The sequence below is a fragment of the Asterias amurensis genome, chromosome 6, assembly GCF_032118995.1.
Source record: "Asterias amurensis chromosome 6, ASM3211899v1".
Classification (NCBI taxonomy): domain Eukaryota; kingdom Metazoa; phylum Echinodermata; class Asteroidea; order Forcipulatida; family Asteriidae; genus Asterias; species Asterias amurensis.
In genome coordinates, this window is record NC_092653.1 from 15,820,465 (window position 1) to 15,842,521 (window position 22,057).

Consider the following 22,057-nt stretch of genomic DNA (forward strand, 5'->3'; position numbering starts at 1 on the left):
TGATAATAGAATTAAAAGGTGTTGGTCGGACTCAAATTCTGGAAACACAAGACCAGCGGACTGTGAGGGCTTGAAGTTTAACGGCCTGACAATAACATCACTGGACTCGGGCCTGTGGTCCACTGTTAATATCAAACCCTGTAATCTAGGCCCAATTTCATAAAGCATGAAAACACAAGAATTTCCTAAGCACAGAAAACTCTGTTAAGCAAAAAAAATATCTTACAGCCAAAACACTGTAGAACTACCATTGATGTGACCATAGAGCAAGGCTATGACTGATACCCATACCCACTGATAGTCATTTCTTGCTTAGCAAAGGACTGGGGCCAATTTCATAGAGCTGCTTAAGCAAAAAAGTTGCTTAAGCACGAAAATAGCTCGCTTATTTTACACATGTTGCTGGCCAAAATTTCATGCCATATACATTGCTTGTGACTGGTATTTAGCTGTTGTTGACTTTTAGCATAACAATTGAGTGGAGTCTTGGCCAGTAATCTGATTTTACTAAGCAAGGATTTTTTTTGCTTAAGCAAAATTTTTTGCTTAAGCAGCTCTATGAAATTGGCCCCTGTTCTCAGCTGAGTTTTCTGCTAAACAGCTTTATGAAATTGGGTCCAGGAGGATTGACACACACCTATAATAAGCTGCAAAATGCATGAATGATGCACTTTCATTTGGGATACATGTATTACTCACAAAAGACAGGATGTGGAATCCTATTGTTCCAGTCGATAGAAAACTGACTGCCAATCGGGAAATGACAAGAGTTTTTATCTACACTCTTACACTATTAAAACGCTTTCTGTAAGCTCTGGTGATTTTCCGCGATGTGGTACCACATTTGTCATCAAATTCAGGATTGGTCTTTGATTCTCCAACGGCATTTAGCCCAAACATTCAAACTCGTTGGATTCCTGGCAACATTTCTTGACATTTTCATCATTTTGCGATAAATTGGAGTTGGGAAGAAAAGCAATTCAGAAGAAAGTCTGGTGTTTGGTACAGCAAAGTTGACAATTACTGATGACAAAATGTAAGTGTTACATACATTAATAATTAGTAAAATAATAACATTAATAAAAAAAATAATAACATAAATAGCTTGGTTGTGACACATTCCGTTCTAATAGCTTTTAAATTTGGATCAGGGATAAGGAATATTACTATTGGTTTTTACCTTATACCGATGTGTGTTATAGCACTGTTAACTCGGCACTTTCCCCCAAATCCTGTAAAAAATATCACAGGCATATTACTCGGGTGGGATTCAAACCCATGACAATTCTAGAGCAGTGTCTTACCAACTAGACTACCGAGGTTGCCTGGTAGCTAGAGGCAGTTCGATCCTATGTTTTAGCAGCGGGTACTGCAAACGATTATAAGAGATGTTAAATTTGCATCGGGGATAAAGAATATTAATTTTGGTTTTTACCCATACACTGATGTGTGTTAGCACTGTATACTCAGTACTATCCCCGAGTCCTGTAAAAAAAAATATCACAGGCATGTTACTTGGGTAGGATTCGAACCCACGACAATTCTAGAGTAGTGTCTTACCAACTAGACTACCGAGCCCTTTGTTCTCATCCCCCCAATCACTCTTGTAGCCTCTGTCTAACTTTAAGAGGGGAAACTTGATGTTTAGGTTTTTAGGATATATCCTGTTTTGGGGGGCCACTGGCAGCTGGGGTCTTAACCCTGGCCCACACTTAAGCTTTGGTTGAGTTCACCTGGAGGCTGGTGGACCAATTAATCATAACAGTTCAAGACACTGGACACCTTTGGAAGTAGTCAAAGACCAGTCTTCTCACTTGGTGTATCTAAACAAATGCATAAAATAACCAACCTGTGCAGGTTGCTTGCCAGGGTATCTCCCAATGGATCGAATCGACTTCCTCGACATTAACTTCACCTCCATAGAGCGACTTGTTTTATTGGTATCAATAGTTTGACAAGCCAGCTCAGGTCTAGAATTGTTCTTTGAGAACTTGCTTGCCAGTGACATTGTCACAACCAATCAATTTCAGTCCAGTGCAAAAAAAAAAAAACCAACCACAACAGAACACAGTGTAGTTTCCATTGTAATTACACATACAGTTTTTAATATGCAAACGATTAGGTTAGTACTTCAATAGCATTGCAATGATTATATACACCAACTATTGCACATGGTAATTCAGCAAATCTATATACACAGCACTGCCATCATAAAAAATACACTAATTTTTGCGTTTTAAATATTCCTGCCTTTGAATAAACCTTAAAATACAAATTACACTTCATAATGGTTTTACATCGCACATAATACATACACATGGCTGTTTCTAGCAGAAAAAAAGTTTTTAACGTGATCAGAAAAAGCCATGGGTTTATAAACAATTACCATATACATGTAACTTTAACAAATCTAAATTTTTAACGAATCCACTATCCAAATCAGAATCAGAATAAAATGTTGGTAATTTGGTTCAGGTTCCGGTTTTGACACTTGTGTTCTTGAGCAAAACGCTTAAAGACACTGGACACTATTGGTAATTGTCAAAGACTTGTCTTCACAGTTGGTGTATCTCAACATATGCATAAAATAACTAACCTGTGAAAATTTGAGCTCAAACGGTCGTCAAAGTTACGAGATATTAATGAAAGAAAAAACACCCTTGTGGCACCATGGTCACACGAAGTTGTGTGCTTTTAGATGCTTGATTTCGACACCTCAAATTCTAAAACTGAGGTCTCGAAATCAAATTCGTGGAAAATCACTTCTTTCTTGAAAACTACTTGCATCAGAGGGAGCAGTTTCTCAAAATGGTTTATACTATCAACCTCTCCCCAACACTAGTAATCAAGAAAGATTTATGATAGTAATTATTTTGAGTAGTTACCAATAGTGTCCACTGCCTGTAAAGGCACTGGACACTATTGGTAATTACATGTACTCAAACAAATTGTTAGCATAAAAACTGACTTCGTAACAGGCAACGGAGAGCTGTTGAGAGAAACGGTACTCACTCAAATATTAAAAGACTTCAGGCCTAAAGCATTTTTTAGGAATCTGAAAGCACACACATTTGCGCAACAAGGGTGGTTTCTTTTCTTCCTTATTCTCTTACAGCTCCGATGACCAATTGCCAAAGGTGTCTAGTGTCTTTAACTATTATAACTTTGTCCTTTTTTGATAGGGCATAGGGCCATAGGTCCTGTGTGTTGTGCACGCTGGCAAAAGAACTTGGTTGGGTTGCAGAAAGCACCATATCACCTTGTAAATATTTATGGTGCTATAGACATGGGTCTCCTAACTTTAACATACATGTAGCTCATTAACCCGTCATGAAAAATAACCGCCAAAAATAAATGTGGTGGCCGGATGTTTTGACCCTGGCAGAGTCTTTCTTGAAGGCTATGTTAGGCTGATGTAGCCTTTGAGGCTAGGGTCCAAAGGCCAATCTATTACCTGTTTTTCCGCATTTATTCCAAAGGTCCTTCTGGTTGGTATGCAAGTTGTCAACAGCTAACACTATTTTCCACTAACCAGCTCTGTGACAGTTCCTTCTAGTGTTACAAAAAACTTTACGAGACCTGTCAATTATAACTACTGTATATTCTCAAGAAGGAGTAAATAAAAACCGCAAAAACAAATTCAACAGTTTTCTACAACTTTTGCAAAATATGGCCTAACTTTGGTCACTAACACTAAAACGTTTAGTACAGTTGACAATGTGGCCTAGGCCATTTCCGAAATGAAGACTTCGGCTACAGCAACGGCTAGATCGGGCGCGTCTGCCTATCCTTCAACACTGACAGATGAGCTGGGCCCAATTTCATAGAGCTGCTAAGCACAAAAATATGCTTAGCATGAAATGTTTTCCTTGATAAAAACAGGATTACCAACCAAATTTTCGCGTGATTTTCAAGATAAGCAAACAGCTGAATACCAGTAACAAGAAATATGCAATAAATGGAGAGTTTGTTGGTAATCCTGTTTTTATCAAGAAATTTCATGCTTAGCAAATTTTGTGCTTAGCAGCTCTATGAAATTGGGCCCTGATTTAGCCGTAGCTGTAGCCGAAGTCTCTGTTTTGGACACGGTGTAGGTCTTGCTGCAATCTTTGTCACGGTCCCAGTGTACACTTGCAACAATGACTACTGAATTTTTATAACTAAAAACAAGGAGCCAGACTAAATTATTTCCTCCACATTAATTCTAAGTTACCTTTATAATAGTTAAAGGTCTATGAATAGAAATTAAACCAAGAGAATGCTGACTGAGGGATTCAGACTGCACACACAATTTTGTCATGTCATGCTTTTACATCTGTGTACCCAAATGATAACAGGTCCCAATTTCATGGCTCTGCTTACCGCCAAACTCGGCCTTCACGATCACCACTTACTGTGTAAGTGCCAAATTTCTGCGCTAAATGTGTAATCAAAGAGTACCCGGTAACAGGAAGAACGCACGCCCACAAGCAGAACTATTTCAAATCCTACATCTGCACAGTGGTACAGCCCTGAAGCAGCTCGTTGAGTGGTAGAGCCAGCAGGACAGATTCAACCATGTTGACCCAGAGGTGGACCATAGTCACTGCCTTCCAACATAACCGGAACAATTCTCTTTCACTGGCTTATATTACATCTAACTCTAGATGTTTCACTGAGTAATACAAAATAAATCATATCCACCCCCATAAAGTAAAAGTCCTACCTATACCCAATGGTACAGTCCTTAAAGCAACCTGTTGAGTGGTAGAGCAGGCAGAGTGGAATCAACCATGTTGACCCAGAGGCTGACCTGGTTATTTAGTCACTGCCTTCCACCAATACTGGAACTGGATCTTTCACTGGGTAATAAACAATATATCCTATCCACCCCAGATAGTAAAAATCCTACCTCTACCCAATGGTACAGTCCTTAAAGTAACCTGTTGAGTGGTAGAGCAGGCAGAATGGAATCAACCATGTTAACCCAGAGGTTAGCACAAGTTGCGTGGTACTGCCTGCCTCCATAGCTCAGCTTGTGGTTGTCCTTTGAGTGATCAAATGCTTTACTCCGAGCGTCTACACTGAGGAGACAAACCCCACAAGCTCGATCATTGTTGGTCGGTTCCGGTCGAAGGATGGCCGTCTTGAAGACAAAGGAACCTGCGGCTGGCTACAAAGAGAGAACAAACGGGTGATTCACAATACAGAGCGCCCTCTATAGTTTGCTCAGGAGAGACCTTTTTTGGTCAGTGTTGTTGACTCAAACCAGACTTGAGTCGCTAATTTCATTGACTTGCAACTTGACTTGTGGAAAAATTACTTGAGACTTATATAATAGATGTTTAATTCGCAAAATTTGTTAAATTAACCAAAATTAATATTCCTTATCCCCGATAAAAATTTAACATCTCTTATTATCGTTGCGGTTACCGCTGCCAAAACATAGGATTCAAAGTGCCTGTAGCTACTGGGCAATCTCGGTGGTCTAGTTGGTAAGACACTGATTTAGAATTGCAAGGGTCGTGGGTTCGAATCCCACCGAGTAATATGCCTGTGATATTTTTTTCACAGGACTTGGGGAGAGTACTGAGTATACAGTGCTAACACACATCGGTGTATGGGTAAAAACCAAAATTAATAGACTTGAGACTTGACTTGACTTTGGGAAAAATGACTTGTGACTTGACTTGACCAAATTTAACTTGTGACTTGACTTGAGCAAAGATGACTTGCAACTTGACTTAACTTGAAAAATTACTTGGTTACAACACTGCTTTTTGTGGTCTGGTCCCGGTCTTTATAAAGACAGTTTTTGGTTTTACAGAACCAGTGATTTCATTGGATACATTGATTCCATTGGATATTAAGCGTGCAGTGACATAAGCTCACCATATATGTGTTTGATTAGTCCAAGTTGATGTTTTGTAGCAGCATTTGCAGCAAATGAAAACCAACCCTCAGAAGTCTGAGAAAACGTATCATGCATGAACAGTTTCTCAGATTCAAAACCGTTCTTAAAATAGTTTTATACCATCAACAGCTGCAGTGCTTTTCATCAAGTCAGTTTTTTTGAGGGGCACTAATTTTTGGAGAATTTAGCATTAACAATCTACATGTAGTATTAGTATACAAATAATGAATGTTTATGAGTGCAATGGTGCAAATATGTTCATGAGTTGAAAGATAGAATGTTCTATTTAACGAGGCAGAGCCGAGTTGGATGGAACATTCCATGTTTCAACGAATGAAAATATTCGCACTATTGCATGAATGAAAAACATCCATTATTATTATTATTTTTTATAACAACCAAGTAAATGTTTTTTCCATTTTGATTGGAGGATACAAATTTCAAAACAAACAAAGCGTCTGCCTTGCAGTAACACTGCTGCATTACTACAGACGCCAGGCAGTGATGTTTTTACTCACTGTGCAATAGTACTTTTCGGATGGAACGAAAAAATGCACAGTGAGTGACGTAGCGTGCAAGAGTACTTTTATTTGCTAACACGTGACGGACAATCCTCCAATCAAATGGCAAGGATCTGATTGGGTGTTATATAAACAATTATAAAGTATGCAGCCTTAAAGAAGACATCGCTGACCGTATTTTACTTACCACAATAGTACTGGATGCCAGAAAGGCAGAGAGATTATTCCACATCAGCTCAATGTCCTTTTCGAGCCTCTGTAGATCAGCTGTATCAACACCTGTTCATAACAATAATAACTAGTTCTTATACAGTGCATTGCACAATAACCGTATCAACACGCTTTAAACTATTGACGTGGTCATTGGGTCAAAAATACCCATTACAGACAGGCGTTCCAGAGTTGCGCCAAACCAAATTATTGAATGAAGTGCATGAAAAGTTTGCATCTGAAACAGTTAGGAGCGACGCGCTAGAAGTCGAAAGGTCGACTGTTGCAGTCGTTCAAAACGACTCTGGAGCGCCTTGGTTTCAGGCGTCGATCTTGTCATGAGCCGAACCTAATGTAAATGGTATGTTAAGTTCGCCAGTCTGAAACAAAAAATTGAATTGGACCTGTCTGAACCGAGTGTCACATTCCTTTAATCAGCTCCCTGGTAGTAATCCTTAAAACATTTCCTGGATTGATTGTTTGGGACAACTTTCAATTTAATTTGGTTTAATTTATTCTGGTTGTGAAAACCAAACACTATACCAGCCAAGAAGCCCATGGACAGAAGACAAGGAAGGAAGTTTCATGTTTACTTTGTACAGGGTATTTTCAGCTCTCTATAGCACTCAAATTCAGGAGATTTCAGGCATGCAACCATAACTTCAACAAAAATGAGAAAATCGCAAGATTCTTTTACAGTGTTTTTTTGCAAGGTTGAATGGCCCAAATGAAAATATAAAAAGAGGAATTCAGCTGATCGGTTGAAAAATTGTTTGAGTAAGAAAAAACCAGCCAATGAAGCTATGCTTGACTGCACCAGACAAATGTATTAATGCTGCAGAGTATACATTGTTCACAGTAACATCAATCTGGGACTTACCCATGGCGTTCATTGACGTTACAATTCGACAAGCCACTCGGTATATTTCAATCACCGCTGAAAATGACAATAAACAAAAATTTTGTTAGAAAATCAAAAATCAAAAACAAGTTTTGTTGTTTTAAAGCCATTGGACCCTTTCGGTACAGAAAAAAAAAAAAAAAGTTCACAGATTTACAAATAATTTACAGGGTTTACAGAAGGTAATGGTGAAAGACTTCTCTTGAAATATTAGTCCATGAAATGCTTTACTTTTTGGGAAAACGGTAAAACAATATAAGTTCTCGTTAACGAGAATTACGGATTTGTTATAAACATATGTCATGACCTGGCGAAACGCGCGAAAACAGGTCGGAGTGGGTTTTCCTGTTATTTTCTCCCGACTCCGATGTCCGACTGAGCCTAAATTTCCACAAGATTGTTATTTTATATATAAGTTGTGATATACGAAGTGTGGGACTTGGACAATACTGTTTACCGAAAGTGTATAATGGCTTTAAGACACTGGACACTATTGGTAATTGTCAAAGACAAGTCTTCTCACAGTGTCTCACTTGGTGTATCTCAACATACATGTATGCATAAAACAACAAACATGTGAAAATTTGAGCTCAATTCGTCGTCGAAGTTGAGAGATAATAATGAAAGGAAAAAACACCCTTGTCACACGAAGTTGTGTGCTTTCAGATGCTTGATTTGGAGACCTCAAAATCTAATTCTGAGGTCTCGAAATCAAATTCGTGGAAAATTCTTTCCCGAAAACTACATTTCTTCATCGGGAGCCACTTCTCACAATGTTTTAGTACTATTAACAGCTCTCCACTGCTTGATACCAAGTAAGGTTTTATGCTAACAATTATTTTGAGTAATTACCAATAGTGTCCACTGCCTTTAAAAAAGGGAATCAATGTGTGGTGAAGAGGTTTTCAACTAACTGTTTAATCCCAATGAGGCCTGGTTCTTGATAAATTTGCCGAGACTAAGTCGAGGTAAATTATCAAAAAGTAAAATTAATGCCAACATTTTAATTGTTCAATGATTTCTTTTAACATACACCCCTCCAGCTATGAAATGGTAAGGCCCTCGGCCCGATCGGGTAAACAACTCCTTATAAGGGAATGCTGTGCAGGGAATGCTGTGCATGTCGCGCATATCGCGTGATGTGGCACAACAGTCCCAGCCATTGCTCTCGACCAATAGGAGTGAAGAAACTGTCTTATAAGCACAGGTGCAAGCTCGTGTGTCAGGCCCATGTTTCAACACTTTTCACTGGTCATAAACAAAGGTTTATACACACCCACGTGACGCGCTCTCCACCAAAAGGAATTGCAAAACTGTCTGAGGTATTTATGAATGTATTTTTCTTAGTTGATCCCCTATTCAGAATATTACCTTCTGGGTACTCCCCTCATAATTCTACCTGTGAGGTACTACCTGATACAAAAGGTAATCCCTTTTTTAGAAGTATTCCTTTTAGAGGCTCTTCTTTCACAATGTTAACTTTCTCCACAGATTTGAAGCTTTAAAAGCACCGGCACTATTGGTAACTACTCAAAGTAATTGTTAACATAAAAACGTACTTGAAAACAAGCAGTAGAGAGTTTGGTAATTGTCAAAGACCAGTATTCTCACTGGGTTGCATCCCAACATATGCATACAAAAACAAATCTGTTAACAACTATTTCAAGTAGTTCCCAGAAGCATCCAAAGTCACCTGGAAATAGAATTTTTTTCTTTCAAACATAAGAGTATATGCTTACGAACAACAAAACAATTTTTTTAGTAATTGTTTGTCACGATTTATATGTTTTAAAAATATATAAAGTTGTTTGGGGGCTGACTCCGCCTACCCCTTTTGTGACGTCAATCGAGGCAGACTTTGCCTGCAATGCGTCTAGTAAACACACATGCAAAGTACATGTACGTCTAAGTTGTGAGTTGGTACATTTCAAAAAGTGTTTTTCTGCATTCAGCAGCAATACACCTGGTCGGCATTGCAGGAAAAAAACATTTTTTTTGTTTTTTGAAACGTACAAACTCACGACTTGGTCCGTACATGTACTTTACAATTGTGTTTACTCTACGCATTACAGGCAAAGTCTGCCTCGATTGACGTCACGAACAGCGCCCTCTCGGGTCGGGGTCTACTCTTAAATTTGTAAATAACATAAGAACTGATTTTTTTAATCCTTAGTTAACTGTTTATTCACATTCCATTCCACTCATCAAAACACATATATTAGTGACAAAAGCTTTATTTTGAAAAAATACCACTTCCAGGTGACTTTAAAGACAATTTATTACCTGTGAGGTACTCCCCTCCCTCTGAGGACTTGATAACTTCATTGCAGACGGAGGAACTGCTGATGTTATTGAAGACATTGTTGGCTTTCTTGATAGACTCGTAGCAATTCTGCAAACACCGCTGCCACTCGCTGGCATGGCGGTTTTCATCCTGAGAAGAAGAAAAAAAGGAAAGAGCGTGACATTTCACACCAGTGGGACAATTTCATTAAGCCTGGGTTTTCTGCTTCAAGGGGTTGACACGTTTGGTATTCGGAACCCACTGTTTGTTCCAATCCTATCTCACTCTCTCTCTAGTCGACCGAGGTCGGAATCATGTTGAGGCTCGCCCATCCCTGTCTCTCTCTCATTAGGTTGGGAAGATCAGCTGGAGGCACCCCGATGTCCCTAGCAACTACATCTGTACAGCTGAGCTTCTGTCTTTCCCTGTTTCTCCTTCGATGTTTTGGTGACCAGGGCCCAATTTCATAGAGCTGCTTAGCATACAAATTTGCTTAGCATGAAATTTCTTCCTTGATAAAAACAGGATTATCAACCAAATTTCAACGTGATTTTCAGGATAAGCAACAGCCGAGTACCAGTAACAAGCAGTATGCAACAAATGGAAAGTTGGTTGGTAATCCTGTTTTTATCAAGGAAAAAATTTCATGCTAAGCAAACTTTCGTGCTTAGAAGCTCTGTGAAATTGGGCCCCGGTGATAAGCTGAGAGACAGGTTCTTTGGTGTTTCTGTAAGAAAGCCCTGCGAGTCTCAGACAATGCTGTTTTTTCTTTAGTGGATAGTTTTGGTTCTCTGTGAAATTGGGCCCCGGTGATAAGCTGAGAGACAGGTTCTTTGGTGTTTCTGTAAGAGTACCCTGCGAGTCTCAGACGATGCTGTTGTATTTTGGTGGATAGTTTTGGTTCCTTACCATACAGTTCTGTATTTGTCATGTGTTGACTCCAGTGAACATTGTACCATAAAACTAACCTGTGGAAATTTCACATCAATAAGTGGTAGTATTTTTTTGAGATTCTCAGATTCAAATTTTTTAGGATATTTTTTTCCATGACTACAGTGCTCCAGCAGTAAAAGTTTCTCAATATGCATTATACTAGCCAAAGCTGTTGTACTTTTCACCCACTAAGCTTTTAGCAATTTTCAGAGACATAACCAAATATATACAGAGCCTTTATTGAGCAAGCCTTAGGCCGTATCCAAATTGGCAGCGACAGCTATGGCTCTGACTGTTGCTAAGGGTGTTGTTCAGGAAGTCCTATACTTCAATGCATGATGATGCGTTAAATCTAGCCGTAGCTGAGCTGTAGCCGCCATTTCAGTCACGGCCTAAGTATAGACCAATCCGACAAAACAAAATTGGTAGCGCCCTCTATTGAAAAAATGTAACAACTGCAATGTCTTTGTGTATTAGTCTAGGCACTGAAGACTCCGCAGGAAATGGCAATGCTCAACACTTGCACGCCCGGATTGGTGTAAGTTAATGTTTCATAAACACTGCAAACTGTAAGCGAAGAAAAAGGCACCCTAGCTTGCCGGAGGTTCTAGTAAGCAGATGAGTTATGCAACATGTATGTCCGAGCAGTTTAAAGCATGGAATTAAAGTTCTGGTGGTTTATAGTCATCATGGTGTGGGTTCAAATCTCAGTCATGACACTTGTGTCCTTGAGCAAGATACTTCACTATAATTGCTTCTCTTCACCCATGGGTATAAGCGGTTACCTGAGAGGGTAGAGGTTGACATGGTGTTTAAACAGTTAATGGAGCGTTTCTGTTCTGCAGAATGTGTGGGTTTGTGTCCCAGTCATGACACTTGTGTCCTAGAGCAAAACACTTCATAATTATTGATGCATGTAAAATAACCCAGTGCACATATCGTTAAGAGTAGAAGGGTTCTGATTGGCAGCATAAAGCGCCACAGCACCTTGTAAACCATTACATGGTCTTAAAGGCCCGGTCACACGAGCCTCAATAACAAGAACGAAAACGATAAAGTTAAAAATGCACGCCCTCGATTGGTTGATTAAGCCTGGGCGTATTCTGCAAGGAGCAATTCAACCAATAGAATGCTATCCTTTGCGTCCTTATCGTTTTCGTTATTGCTGCAGTGTGACTAGGCCTTCACAAAGGAATAGGTCTCATACTTCAAAATGAACACAAAGCTCCACATACCGTGCAGGAAAAAATACATAGCACTTTCATACGCCCCTAGGGGTGTGATAAAGCGCTTTATCTTCCAGTACGCTCTAATCCACCAATCAGAAGCTCAAACTGCTAGGGGGATAAAAACAATGCTACGACCTCCGTTTTATATCCTACTTCCTCTGTTTTTAGTACACAGTGCGTATTGTGAAATGTTCTTTTGTCACGCTCCGTATACGGACATTGCAAAAAAAACATTCTAAACTTTGAGAGCGTGAAATAACACTCTGAAATTTTAAATTTTGAGCGTTGCAAGTGAGACTGGAAGATAAATTATTGGAAGAAAAATATCGTTGGATATTGTTGGATATGGGACGCGTCGGCTATGGGATGCAGAAGCGCTATTTTTTTGTTTTCCACTTGCGCTTGTGTGATAACTTATACTATAAGACCTATTATACTATTAGAGATAATTAAACTACCTAGAATAAGTGTGGCAGAAGAAATCCAAAGACAAACTTACATCCACATCTCCTACTACTTCTGAATATCTGTCGGCGATCGTGCTGGACCCGCTAGGAACCAGAGGAACCGATGACACACCATAGGACGGAGGCAGAGGCCCAGAGGGATCTGAAATTTCGCAATTGAAAAAAAAAAAAAATATCAAGTTATAAACTACGAAGGAAACTGACTGGATAATAACTATAAGGTAGTTTTTGGTTTGAACAAGGAGAAAATAACTGTGTGGGACAACTGGATTACTGTAACGGCGCTCCACCAACTGAGCTATACAGCCGTATGTTGGCGGTCTCCCTATATCCGGCACTATCTTTGTTCGGGGATGCCAGTCAGAAGCCCGTGTGGCTAGGGATCACACCCAAGTTTACCATACAACCTGGGAAATGGCAGCCATGCAAGGGGTCACTCTAAGGGAATGCGGCTTTTTAATACTAAATATCAAGTGATACACTTGTGTCCCTACCTTTAAAAAGATTCCCGTTCTCATTGGGACTCGTCATGTCCACGGGGGCGCTGCTGAACTCCCCGAAGGAATCCCCTCGATCTTTGCTCTCCATCTCACCGAGGTTCCCAAGGGTCAGGTCAAGTTCAAAGGTCTTTAAATCAAGCCTGTCGATGGAGTCTAGTTTAGCGATCCCGCTATTCTGCATTGAATGGAATGCGTTGGGAGGTGCCGCCGGCGGGAAGGAATGGTCTACAGGGTTGGTAGGTGTGGTCTCTAGGATGTCACTGCGATCATTCTCCGAGGCATCTTCGAGATTCAGCATCGCCATGGGCTCTGTTGCGCTGTTGATGGAACCCAGAGCATCAAATTCCATGCCGTACAGATCGCTTGCCGACATTGGTTTTTTCATTCCTCCAAGGGTGTTTTCATCGATTGATTTGATGCTGAACGCACTCAGAGAGTCTGTGGTACTGTGTTGAGTTGTCTTGAAGTCACCAAACTCATCATCTGGTGGACATGGATCATCCAGGCTACCTAAGCCTCGGAGTACGTTGTACTTTCCTTCAGAGGAGCTTGTGCTGACGGAGTCAGACTTTAGGTTGTTAACGTCTGAAGCGCTCGAGGGCATTGGCATCGCCTGTTTGAAATCAGCAAATCCATCTTCCTCCTCTGGTAAGCTAGGACTTAGGTTGATTGATGGCAGTGATGGCAACGGTCCAAATAATGAAGCCTGCGGGGCTGTGTTAGGGTAAGCATCCTGGAAGTTAGCAGTGAAGCTTGGTGGCATCTGGGTGGCCTCTTTGAAGGCTGCCATGGAATCAGATCCACCTGTTGAAGACTCCTCTTTTGCTGGCTCTGCTTTCTTGAAGTCATCAAACTCGTCCCCTTCTGTTATCTCCGTTGACTTCATCTGTTGGGTTTCCTGTCCTGAAGTTGCAGAGTCCCCGCCGAGTAGGTCCCGAAACACCGCATACTTATCGCCGTTAGTAGGCTGCATCCCCATCAGGTCAGACTCTGATGCAGAGTGCCTAAACTGTGCAAAGTCTCCAAACTCTTCGTCTTCTGGTACCGTTGGAGAGACATTTGCCGTCACACTCTGGAAGCCCCCAAATTCATTCGAGCTGCTGCCTTTCTTCCCAACCTTCGGAAACACCTTCTCAAAGTCCATCTGGAAGAGGTCGATCTTCTGCTGCTCCTCGCTCGAGTACGAAGACCTGGACTTCCCGTCGAGCGGGGAATCAAGTGATCGCATTCCCGACGATGCGAACCTGCTCTGTTTAGAAGTTGCTGAGATGGTGGAATTCAGTGGTCCGCTGTTGATCCCTCGAGGAGGTGCGATGGACGGGAAGGCACCAAGAGATGAAGAACCGCTCATCTTGGATGGCCCTGGGGCTGATTTGAAGTCATTAAAATCATCATCATCATCATCGTCATCATCATCTTCTTCTATTGGCGTTCGATCTATAAAACAGAGCGGAAGAAATTAAAATTATGAGACCAATAATTACAAAGATATTTTAGTCTTATAATAACTCGCTAAAAAAGTATATGAAATAATTTCTAGAAAAGTGCATGTTTCAGATAATTCAGTGAGTGTATGAGAGTAAAACAAAAACCCACTTTGACCAGTTTTGAAACCACAGTGTAGGCTTTGGCTTAGCAACCATCTGCCAGTTTAAAGTCCCGTACCGAAAGTGTAAATTTTCAAAATGGCTGACGGAGCTCAAGTTGGAGCCTAAGCTCATAAAAGCTGTAGTGCCACAGTCATAATTTAGTTTGTTTTTGACCTACGAGTCTCATCTGCAGCTACATGGAAGGGTCAGTCAGGCCTGATACTTCATCGAGACAATGGAGGCAATTTCCTCCACTGCCCCTATTCATTGCCTCGGTGCCCCAGACTTGTGGAAAAGGCGTTAAATGTCTGTTGCGGTGATAGCGTTCCGACCCTCTCTGTGATTCCCGCGCAAATGGCGATGTTCTCGCGAGACTGCTGTCCCCTATGAGACTACTGCTCAGACTACTGCTGTGCAGTCTCACTTAATGGAGGAGATTTAGTCGACAGACATCAGTTTCAGGCAAGACCAGTGATCTCGCAACGCGGTATTCTATCGAAATTAATCATTCATTACTCCACGACCACGTCTCGACTATCACCGCGACAAACCATTAACGATTTGTCCAAAAGTTTATGGTGCCCATTGAATGTTTCAATAGAAATTTACCACTTCTCCATAGAGGAGCTCGTTACCAAGAAGAAAACGCCTTGGTACCCTTGCCCTTTCAAAAAACAAAGCATCAGGCCTTCAGGGTGCAATACAAAGCAATTATCTACTTCTTTCGCTATTACAAACCAACAAGTCAAACACAGACTTTACAGGGATGGGGTTTGAGGAATGTGAAATTTCCTGACAAATTACTTGCAGGCTGGGTTTCCCTTTATTCTTGACCCGAAACCTCCAAGGTGGTCATTTCAGGAGGTTCATAGACTCTGTGCAATATTAGAACAATAAAACTACAGGTTTGGATCCAATGTTGACTATTTATTTCTCTCTTTGGTGATAGCTTTACTTCTTTCAAGAAAATGTAAAGGCTTTTAAAAGGAGGTTTTTGAAAGAAAAAATCCTAAAATCAGGAAACTGACATGAGCAATTACGTGCCTGATTTTAACTAACAGAAAAATACAGCGTGCTACTACATGGATCTTTGGTTCCCCAAGTGCATTTTAGCAACCATGAATAGTAACTGTCATGACCAAGATGGGACCAGACTATGTTCATTTGTGGGTTACAATCAGCAGCGCACCGTATTGACCCACTTCACCTGATGTCGTCTTCAGAATAATCTTGGATGCGCCATTTTGGTGGTCAATGTCAACGCGTGTTATTCAGAGAAGTGCGCATTTTTAGGTGACGCTGCATTTACACGTAAACCTATTGACCACCAACATTAAATAATATTATGTTTTTCCAGTAGTTTATTTATGATTGTGTGTTATTAATTTTGTCTGTATTGCATGTATTCAAAATGAATTTCCTCCATGGTAGGACCAATAAAATTGAATTGAATTGAACTGAACTGAATGGTGAGCACTGCATCAGTCGCGGCGTGTGACGCGCGTGCAAGGGGTCAATAGACACATATTGTCACTATCCCCTGGACGGGAACCTCTATGAGTGTCAAACCACTTTTGAACGCTTCTATGGCGCTTGTAGGCCGCATAGAACGCACGTGCAACAAAGGAAATATGTTGGTGCAATCCACTTCAAATGAGTTATGTCTTTACAAGGTCACCCTAAACTAAAAATAGTTAAAGACACTGGACACTATTGGTAATTGTCAAAGACCAGTCTTCTCATTGGTGTATCTCAATATATGCATAAAATAACAAACCTGTGAAAATTTGAGCTCAATTGGTCGTCGAAGTTGTGAGATAACTATGAAAGAAAAAACACCCTTGTCACACCAAGTTTTGTGCTTTTACATGCTTGATTTCGAGACCTCAAATTCTAAATCTGAGGTCTTGAAATCAAATTCATGGAAAATTACTTCTTTCTCGAAAACTACATCACTTCAGAGGGAGCCGTTTCTCACACTGTTTTATAGTATCAACCTCTCCCCATTACTCGTTACCAAGTAAGGTTTTATGGTACATGTAATAATTATTTTGAGTATTTACCAATAGTGTCCACTGCCTTTAAACATGTGACAATATATAGGAAGAATGAGAGGAAACCAGTTGCTCTGTGATGGCTCTTTTGTTTGCGCACTCTGCATACATTTCCAACAAAGAATTGATCAACCCCAGGACTAATGAAAATATCAAAAATACTTGGCTATTCAAAGTCATGCTCCCAGGGGTTATGATCGAGCTGTGGCATTCGCGGGGGAAAATGGCTAGGTGAGAACGTACACCACTTGGAACTAGGTTGTGCTTAAATGGGAGAACATATAAATGCACTGTACATGCAAAGCAAAACAAACATGCAAACACCAGTTTACTAAAAACAACTACCAAAAACTACAACCAAGCTTATCACAAAATGTATCCAACCATCCAAGAATTTCAAAGACAGCAACTTAATTTAAGTAACATTTAAACCAGTGGAGCAGAACATCAGCCGTGATATTTTACCGATGAACAAAAGCAGGAAAGTAGTACTCAGTGCAAGGGCTGATCTAATCATGGTAAAGGCTTTCAGATAATTTTTTTTTGGCTATTGAAAAATAATCTAGTTGATTGTCTGCGGCCAAAAACAAAAATTAGAGAGAATAAAAGCCGGCAAAACATCAATAATGTTGTGTCAGTGAAAAAACTTTGAAACTACCTTTCTGGCATTTTTACTTTATGTGCTCAGTTTTTTAAAAGACACTAGAGACTATTGGTTATTGTCCAAAACCAGTCTTCTCACTTGGTGTGTCTCAACATATGCATAAATCAAATTCATGGAAAATTACTTCTTTCTCAAAAACTGTTTTACTTCAGACGGAGCTGTTACTCACAATATTTTATACTATCAACCTCTCCCCATTACTCATTACCCTGTAAGGTTTTATGTTAATAATTATTTTGAGTAACTGCCAATACTGTCCACTGCATTTATATAAAACTGACTGGTTTAATTCTCATTATACTGGCTCACCACTTTATCTGAGATCAGATATTTTTGCACTGAATGCGAGTGTTTGAAAATGCGAGTGTTTGAAAGTGTCAAGATGCCCATAACTATCCCAGACACACAAACCCAACGGCAACTTGATACACCCTTTTTGCTTGAAGCCCCCTTTTTTGTGAGACAACATTTGTTTGCACCAATTCAACAATAAAATTCCCTGCCTATAAATTAAGAGCGGTGTTCTGACGAACTAGTTTGGTGAAAAACCAATGTCACAATGAAAAGGTAAAGAAGATAACTGCTTAAGATACAAGATAAGAAAATATAGCAGGGATGTGAAAAAGTACATGCAAAAAATCACCTTAAAAAATAATAATAGAAACATGCATAACTTAATGATCAGGGTTGATCAAGTGTCATAATGATCAGGGGTGATATAGCTTGTAAAAGACAACTACGCCCGCATGTACAAGTGATGCAAAGACAACACAGTACTAAATAAGCACTGAGAGGGTCTAGGAGGTTCACACCAGCGAGGAGCAGGAGGTGGCGACAAACTGGGTTGGGAATGCCTTCCCTGCTCAAACAAAACAAACCTGACAGCGAACCCGAGGAGACAGACTCCTGTGAGCGACAAGTAAGCTTATCATAAATGGAGTTTGGGTCCCAGACAAGTGGGGAGCTCCTTTCACTCGAGGAGTCCGCCGGAGAGCCTGAAAAGATATAGCAGTTCTCCTCTGCATTCGGTGGCAGCGGTGGGATAGTAGACAAAGGAAGGGTTTAATGTGAAGAAAGTTAGTAATACCTTACTAAGTATGCAAACAGACCGCATTGGTTAAAATCTTAAGAGCTTATGGCAAAGAGAACAAATTTGAAGCAATAACCCCAAAATTACTTGATCTGGTGCTTCTGGCTTAGTTTGCAAACTAAATGAACAACACATGATAGATATCTCAAAATAAATATAAAAAAAAAATGTTTTTGTTAAAATTGGATTTTCCATATCGAGTCAATTGTATCTTGAAATACTTGGCCAGCGACAACAAAGTAGAGAGATCTAGGCCACAATTGAAAGATGACAACAATAGAAAGGTGATGGCAACTATCACAAAGGAAAGAGAGTTTTTCTGGTGATTTACAGCACAAGTCATGAGAGATTTTTTACATTTAAATTTAGATACAAAAATCTTTTTCTGAAGCCCTACTAGATTGGCTTAGTGATACCTACCTTCTTTGGGAAACTTCAAGCTCGAGTCCATGCCGAGTTGTCGGTCCGTATCGTCATCCTCCAAAGACTTGCGTGTCTTAACGGTGACAGACGAACCCCATTTAGAGCTTGATCCGCTGCTTGGTTTAGAATCGGACGGTTCTAACACATGCTGTATAGTCTTTGTGTCTGAGAGAAGAGGGGGAAATATGGTATAAGAATGAGCTCCAAGAAGAGCTTCATGTAGGTGTAACTTCATGGCCCTGCTTAAAGACAATAGACACTATTGGTAACTGTCAAAGACCAGTCTTCCACCTGGTGTAACCCAACATATGCACAAAATAACAAACCTGTGAAAATTTGAACTCAATTGGTCGTCGAAGTTGCGAGATAATAACAAACTCGAGTCTGTACTCACCGTCTTGGGATTGAGCATAGAGTTATATATAAGAACTAGAGGGCGCACTGGTGATGCTGCGTGCACAAACGCAACGGGACCGCAAGGAGATACGCGCACCATTTTGTAAGTTCGTTGTACGCGCGTTGAATGGAAGTGTCGTGGCCGAGCGGTTAAGAGCATGGATTTCAAACTCTGGTGTTTCTGATCAGCAGAGTGTGGGTGCAAATCCCCAGCCGTGACACTGTGTCCTTGAGCAAGACACATAACCATTGCTTCCTCCTTCGGATGGGATGTAAAGCCGTTGGTCCCATGTGTTGTGTAACGCATGTAAAAGAACCCAGTGCACCTATCGAAAAGAGAAGGGGTTTGCCCAGGTGTTCCTGGCTGTAGCTGCTGTATGCGCCGAGCAACTTGTAAACCCTTGTAAGGTGCTTAATAATTGGGTCTCAGAATTCATCACTGCAATAACCTATCTTTCTGAAAGTTTGTGTATACTCAGCGCCTTGAGTACCTTGTTTGGTATATACGTGCGCTATATAAGACACTTCGATATTATTATTATTATTATTGCATGTACATGTTGGTGTGTGTGTTATGATAATGCTATGCAATGCTGCTTTGTCAACTTAGAAAATGGCCGCACAACGGGCCGCGTATCTAGGCTTGTGCGCCCTCTAGTTCTTATATACATGTATAACTCTATGGGATTGAGCAGTTTTCAACAGGATCTTTCTTATCTGATCAAAAGTTCATTAGGCCATGTCATGTGGTTTAGGGTGTCACTGTAACTGAGTTCACTGACTTAAGTATCACAAGGGCAAACAGTGTTATATATTAACATGAAAGCAACTTTGAATCATAACAAATCATGGTATTGAATCTTCAAATAGGAAACAGTGTGATTTTTTTTCCCTGCTCTTCAGGGCTATTTGACACCAGCAGTAGGCTTGTGAGTCAGGATCACTGGCCTGAAGGAAATGGGTTCCAGGGTGATTGTATACAGCGTTTTTAATAGATGTTAAAATTTGTATCGGGGATAAAGAATATTCAATTTTTGGTTTTACCCATATACACCGATGTGTGTTAGCACTGACTAATCAGTACTTTCCCCGAATTCTGAAAAAAAAAAAATCACAGGCATATCACTCAGGTGGGATTCGGGAACATTAATTTTGGTTTTACTCATAAACACGGATGTGTGTAAGCACTGAATACTCGGTACTTTCATGAGTTTTGTGAAAACAAAAATCACAGGCATATTACTCGGCTTAAATACTTCCTGAAACTCAAGAAATTATGGATTCTCGATTGGACAACCTTTAGACAAACATTCATAAAAAAACTTACTTGGTTTTGCCTTAGGTGCCTCTTGAAATGGAATAAATTCATCTGGCCCCTTCATGGCCCCCTTCTCAGTAGCAGGCTTGGCAATAGACTGTGGGATGGTCTGGGGCCCTGACTGCCCCTTGGGGGTTAGTACTGGTAGTGGTGCTTCCCTGCAATGGTGCAGTGCTTCGACGGACGGCTGCTGTCCATTCTGAAAGGATCAAGAAGAATTTATTTTTCTAGTCTGATAGTTCTTTCTTAGGGTGCGTTTGATAAGCTTCCCTGGGTCGACCCTGCAGTGCTCACTCGGGTGGAAATCGGGAGCTAAATCCAACGATCACTCACCCTATCATGGTGACATCATTCACCTCAGGCCAGCCCCAAGTGACCCACTCCACAAGCAGGGCACTTGGGGCTGACCCAGGTGGGCCCCTGGAATGACGTCATGCTATACGAACATACCGGGGGCAGACCGGGGTCGACCCAGGGAAGCCAATTAAACGCACCCATATAAACTGAAACACACTCCCTACTGAAATCAGAAAATAAAGCGCCAGTGTTCATGTCCAAATTCAGTTAGACCCTTAAAAGGACAGGTATACATTTGGTAATCACTTTTACCAATGGTAATAAAAACTATTGGTTAGAAGCTTACAGCAGCTTCAGATAGTCTAAGGTGTTTTTTCTCAAATTCAAGTGCTGTATTACGTAAATGACTGTCTACTCTCATGTTTATGGCCGAGCGGTTAAGAGCACCAAATTCAAACTCTGGTGTTTCTGATCAGCAGAGTGTGGGTTTGAATCCCCAGCCGTGACACTTGTGTCCTTAAGCAAGACACTTAACCATTGCTTCGTCCTTCGGATGGGTTGTAAAGCCGCTGGTCCCATGTGTTGTGTAACGCATGTAAAAGAACCCAGTGCACTTATCGAAAGAGAAGGGGTTGGCGCGGTGTTCCTGGCTGTGGCTGCTGAATGTGCCGTAGCACTCTGTAAACCCTTTTAAGGTGCTACATTTGGGTCTCAGAATTCATCACTTTAATAACCTGTCTTTCTGAAAGTTTGTATATACTAAGCGCCTTGAGTTAGGTAGATGTGTGTGCTACATAAGACTTTGACATTATTAATAATATAATGAATAGGGTAGATGGCCTTAGCTTTCGATCCAAACCGGACCTTCTTCAGAGGCATAAAACAAGTACAAACAAATACATATCCATTTATAGAAAAAGAGAGGGGGAAAGGGATTGAGGAAAGGATCCAAAAGAAGCGGGAAAATAACAGCCAATCAAAGTTTCTATTTCAGAGACAATGTGTGGCTGTGAACCAATAGGAGTAGAGTGGTGAGGACAAAGGATGTTTAGAATGAAAGGATGGGTTACTGGACCATAAAAGTGGTAAATGTATTGTTCGACAACAATGCCGGACAACATGAAAGGGTAGGATTAGAGAGCAAGTTGCATCATGATGCAACTAACAAAGGTCAATTAATAAGAATAGCAAGATCAAAGGTAAGATGATTTTCATGTGGAAAAAGAGGGGGGGGGGTACTTACATCAGATAGTTACAGTGATGAATTTATAAAAACAACTTTAAACAA

General features: G+C 40.6%; 1 protein-coding gene across 4 annotated transcripts in view; it reads right to left on the bottom strand.

Moving 5' to 3' along the window:
* Positions 1-2,076: 2,076 nt before the first annotated feature.
* The window catches only part of LOC139938779 (synergin gamma-like), a 34,011-nt gene continuing 14,030 nt past the window's right edge, over positions 2,077-22,057 (bottom strand). For 3 of the 4 annotated variants that reach the window (XM_071934403.1, XM_071934402.1, XM_071934405.1), the window contains 9 exons: positions 20,482-20,671; positions 18,756-18,923; positions 18,124-18,264; positions 12,933-14,375; positions 12,471-12,580; positions 9,809-9,959; positions 7,505-7,561; positions 6,602-6,693; positions 2,077-5,152 (listed from right to left, as the gene is read on the bottom strand). In XM_071934403.1, coding sequence (XP_071790504.1) covers positions 4,913-5,152; positions 6,602-6,693; positions 7,505-7,561; positions 9,809-9,959; positions 12,471-12,580; positions 12,933-14,375; positions 18,124-18,264; positions 18,756-18,923; positions 20,482-20,671 — 2,592 coding nt within the window. In that variant the 3' untranslated portion in view covers positions 2,077-4,912. The remainder of the gene's footprint in view (positions 5,153-6,601; positions 6,694-7,504; positions 7,562-9,808; positions 9,960-12,470; positions 12,581-12,932; positions 14,376-18,123; positions 18,265-18,755; positions 18,924-20,481; positions 20,672-22,057) is intronic. The other variant, XM_071934406.1, reaches the window with a different exon arrangement.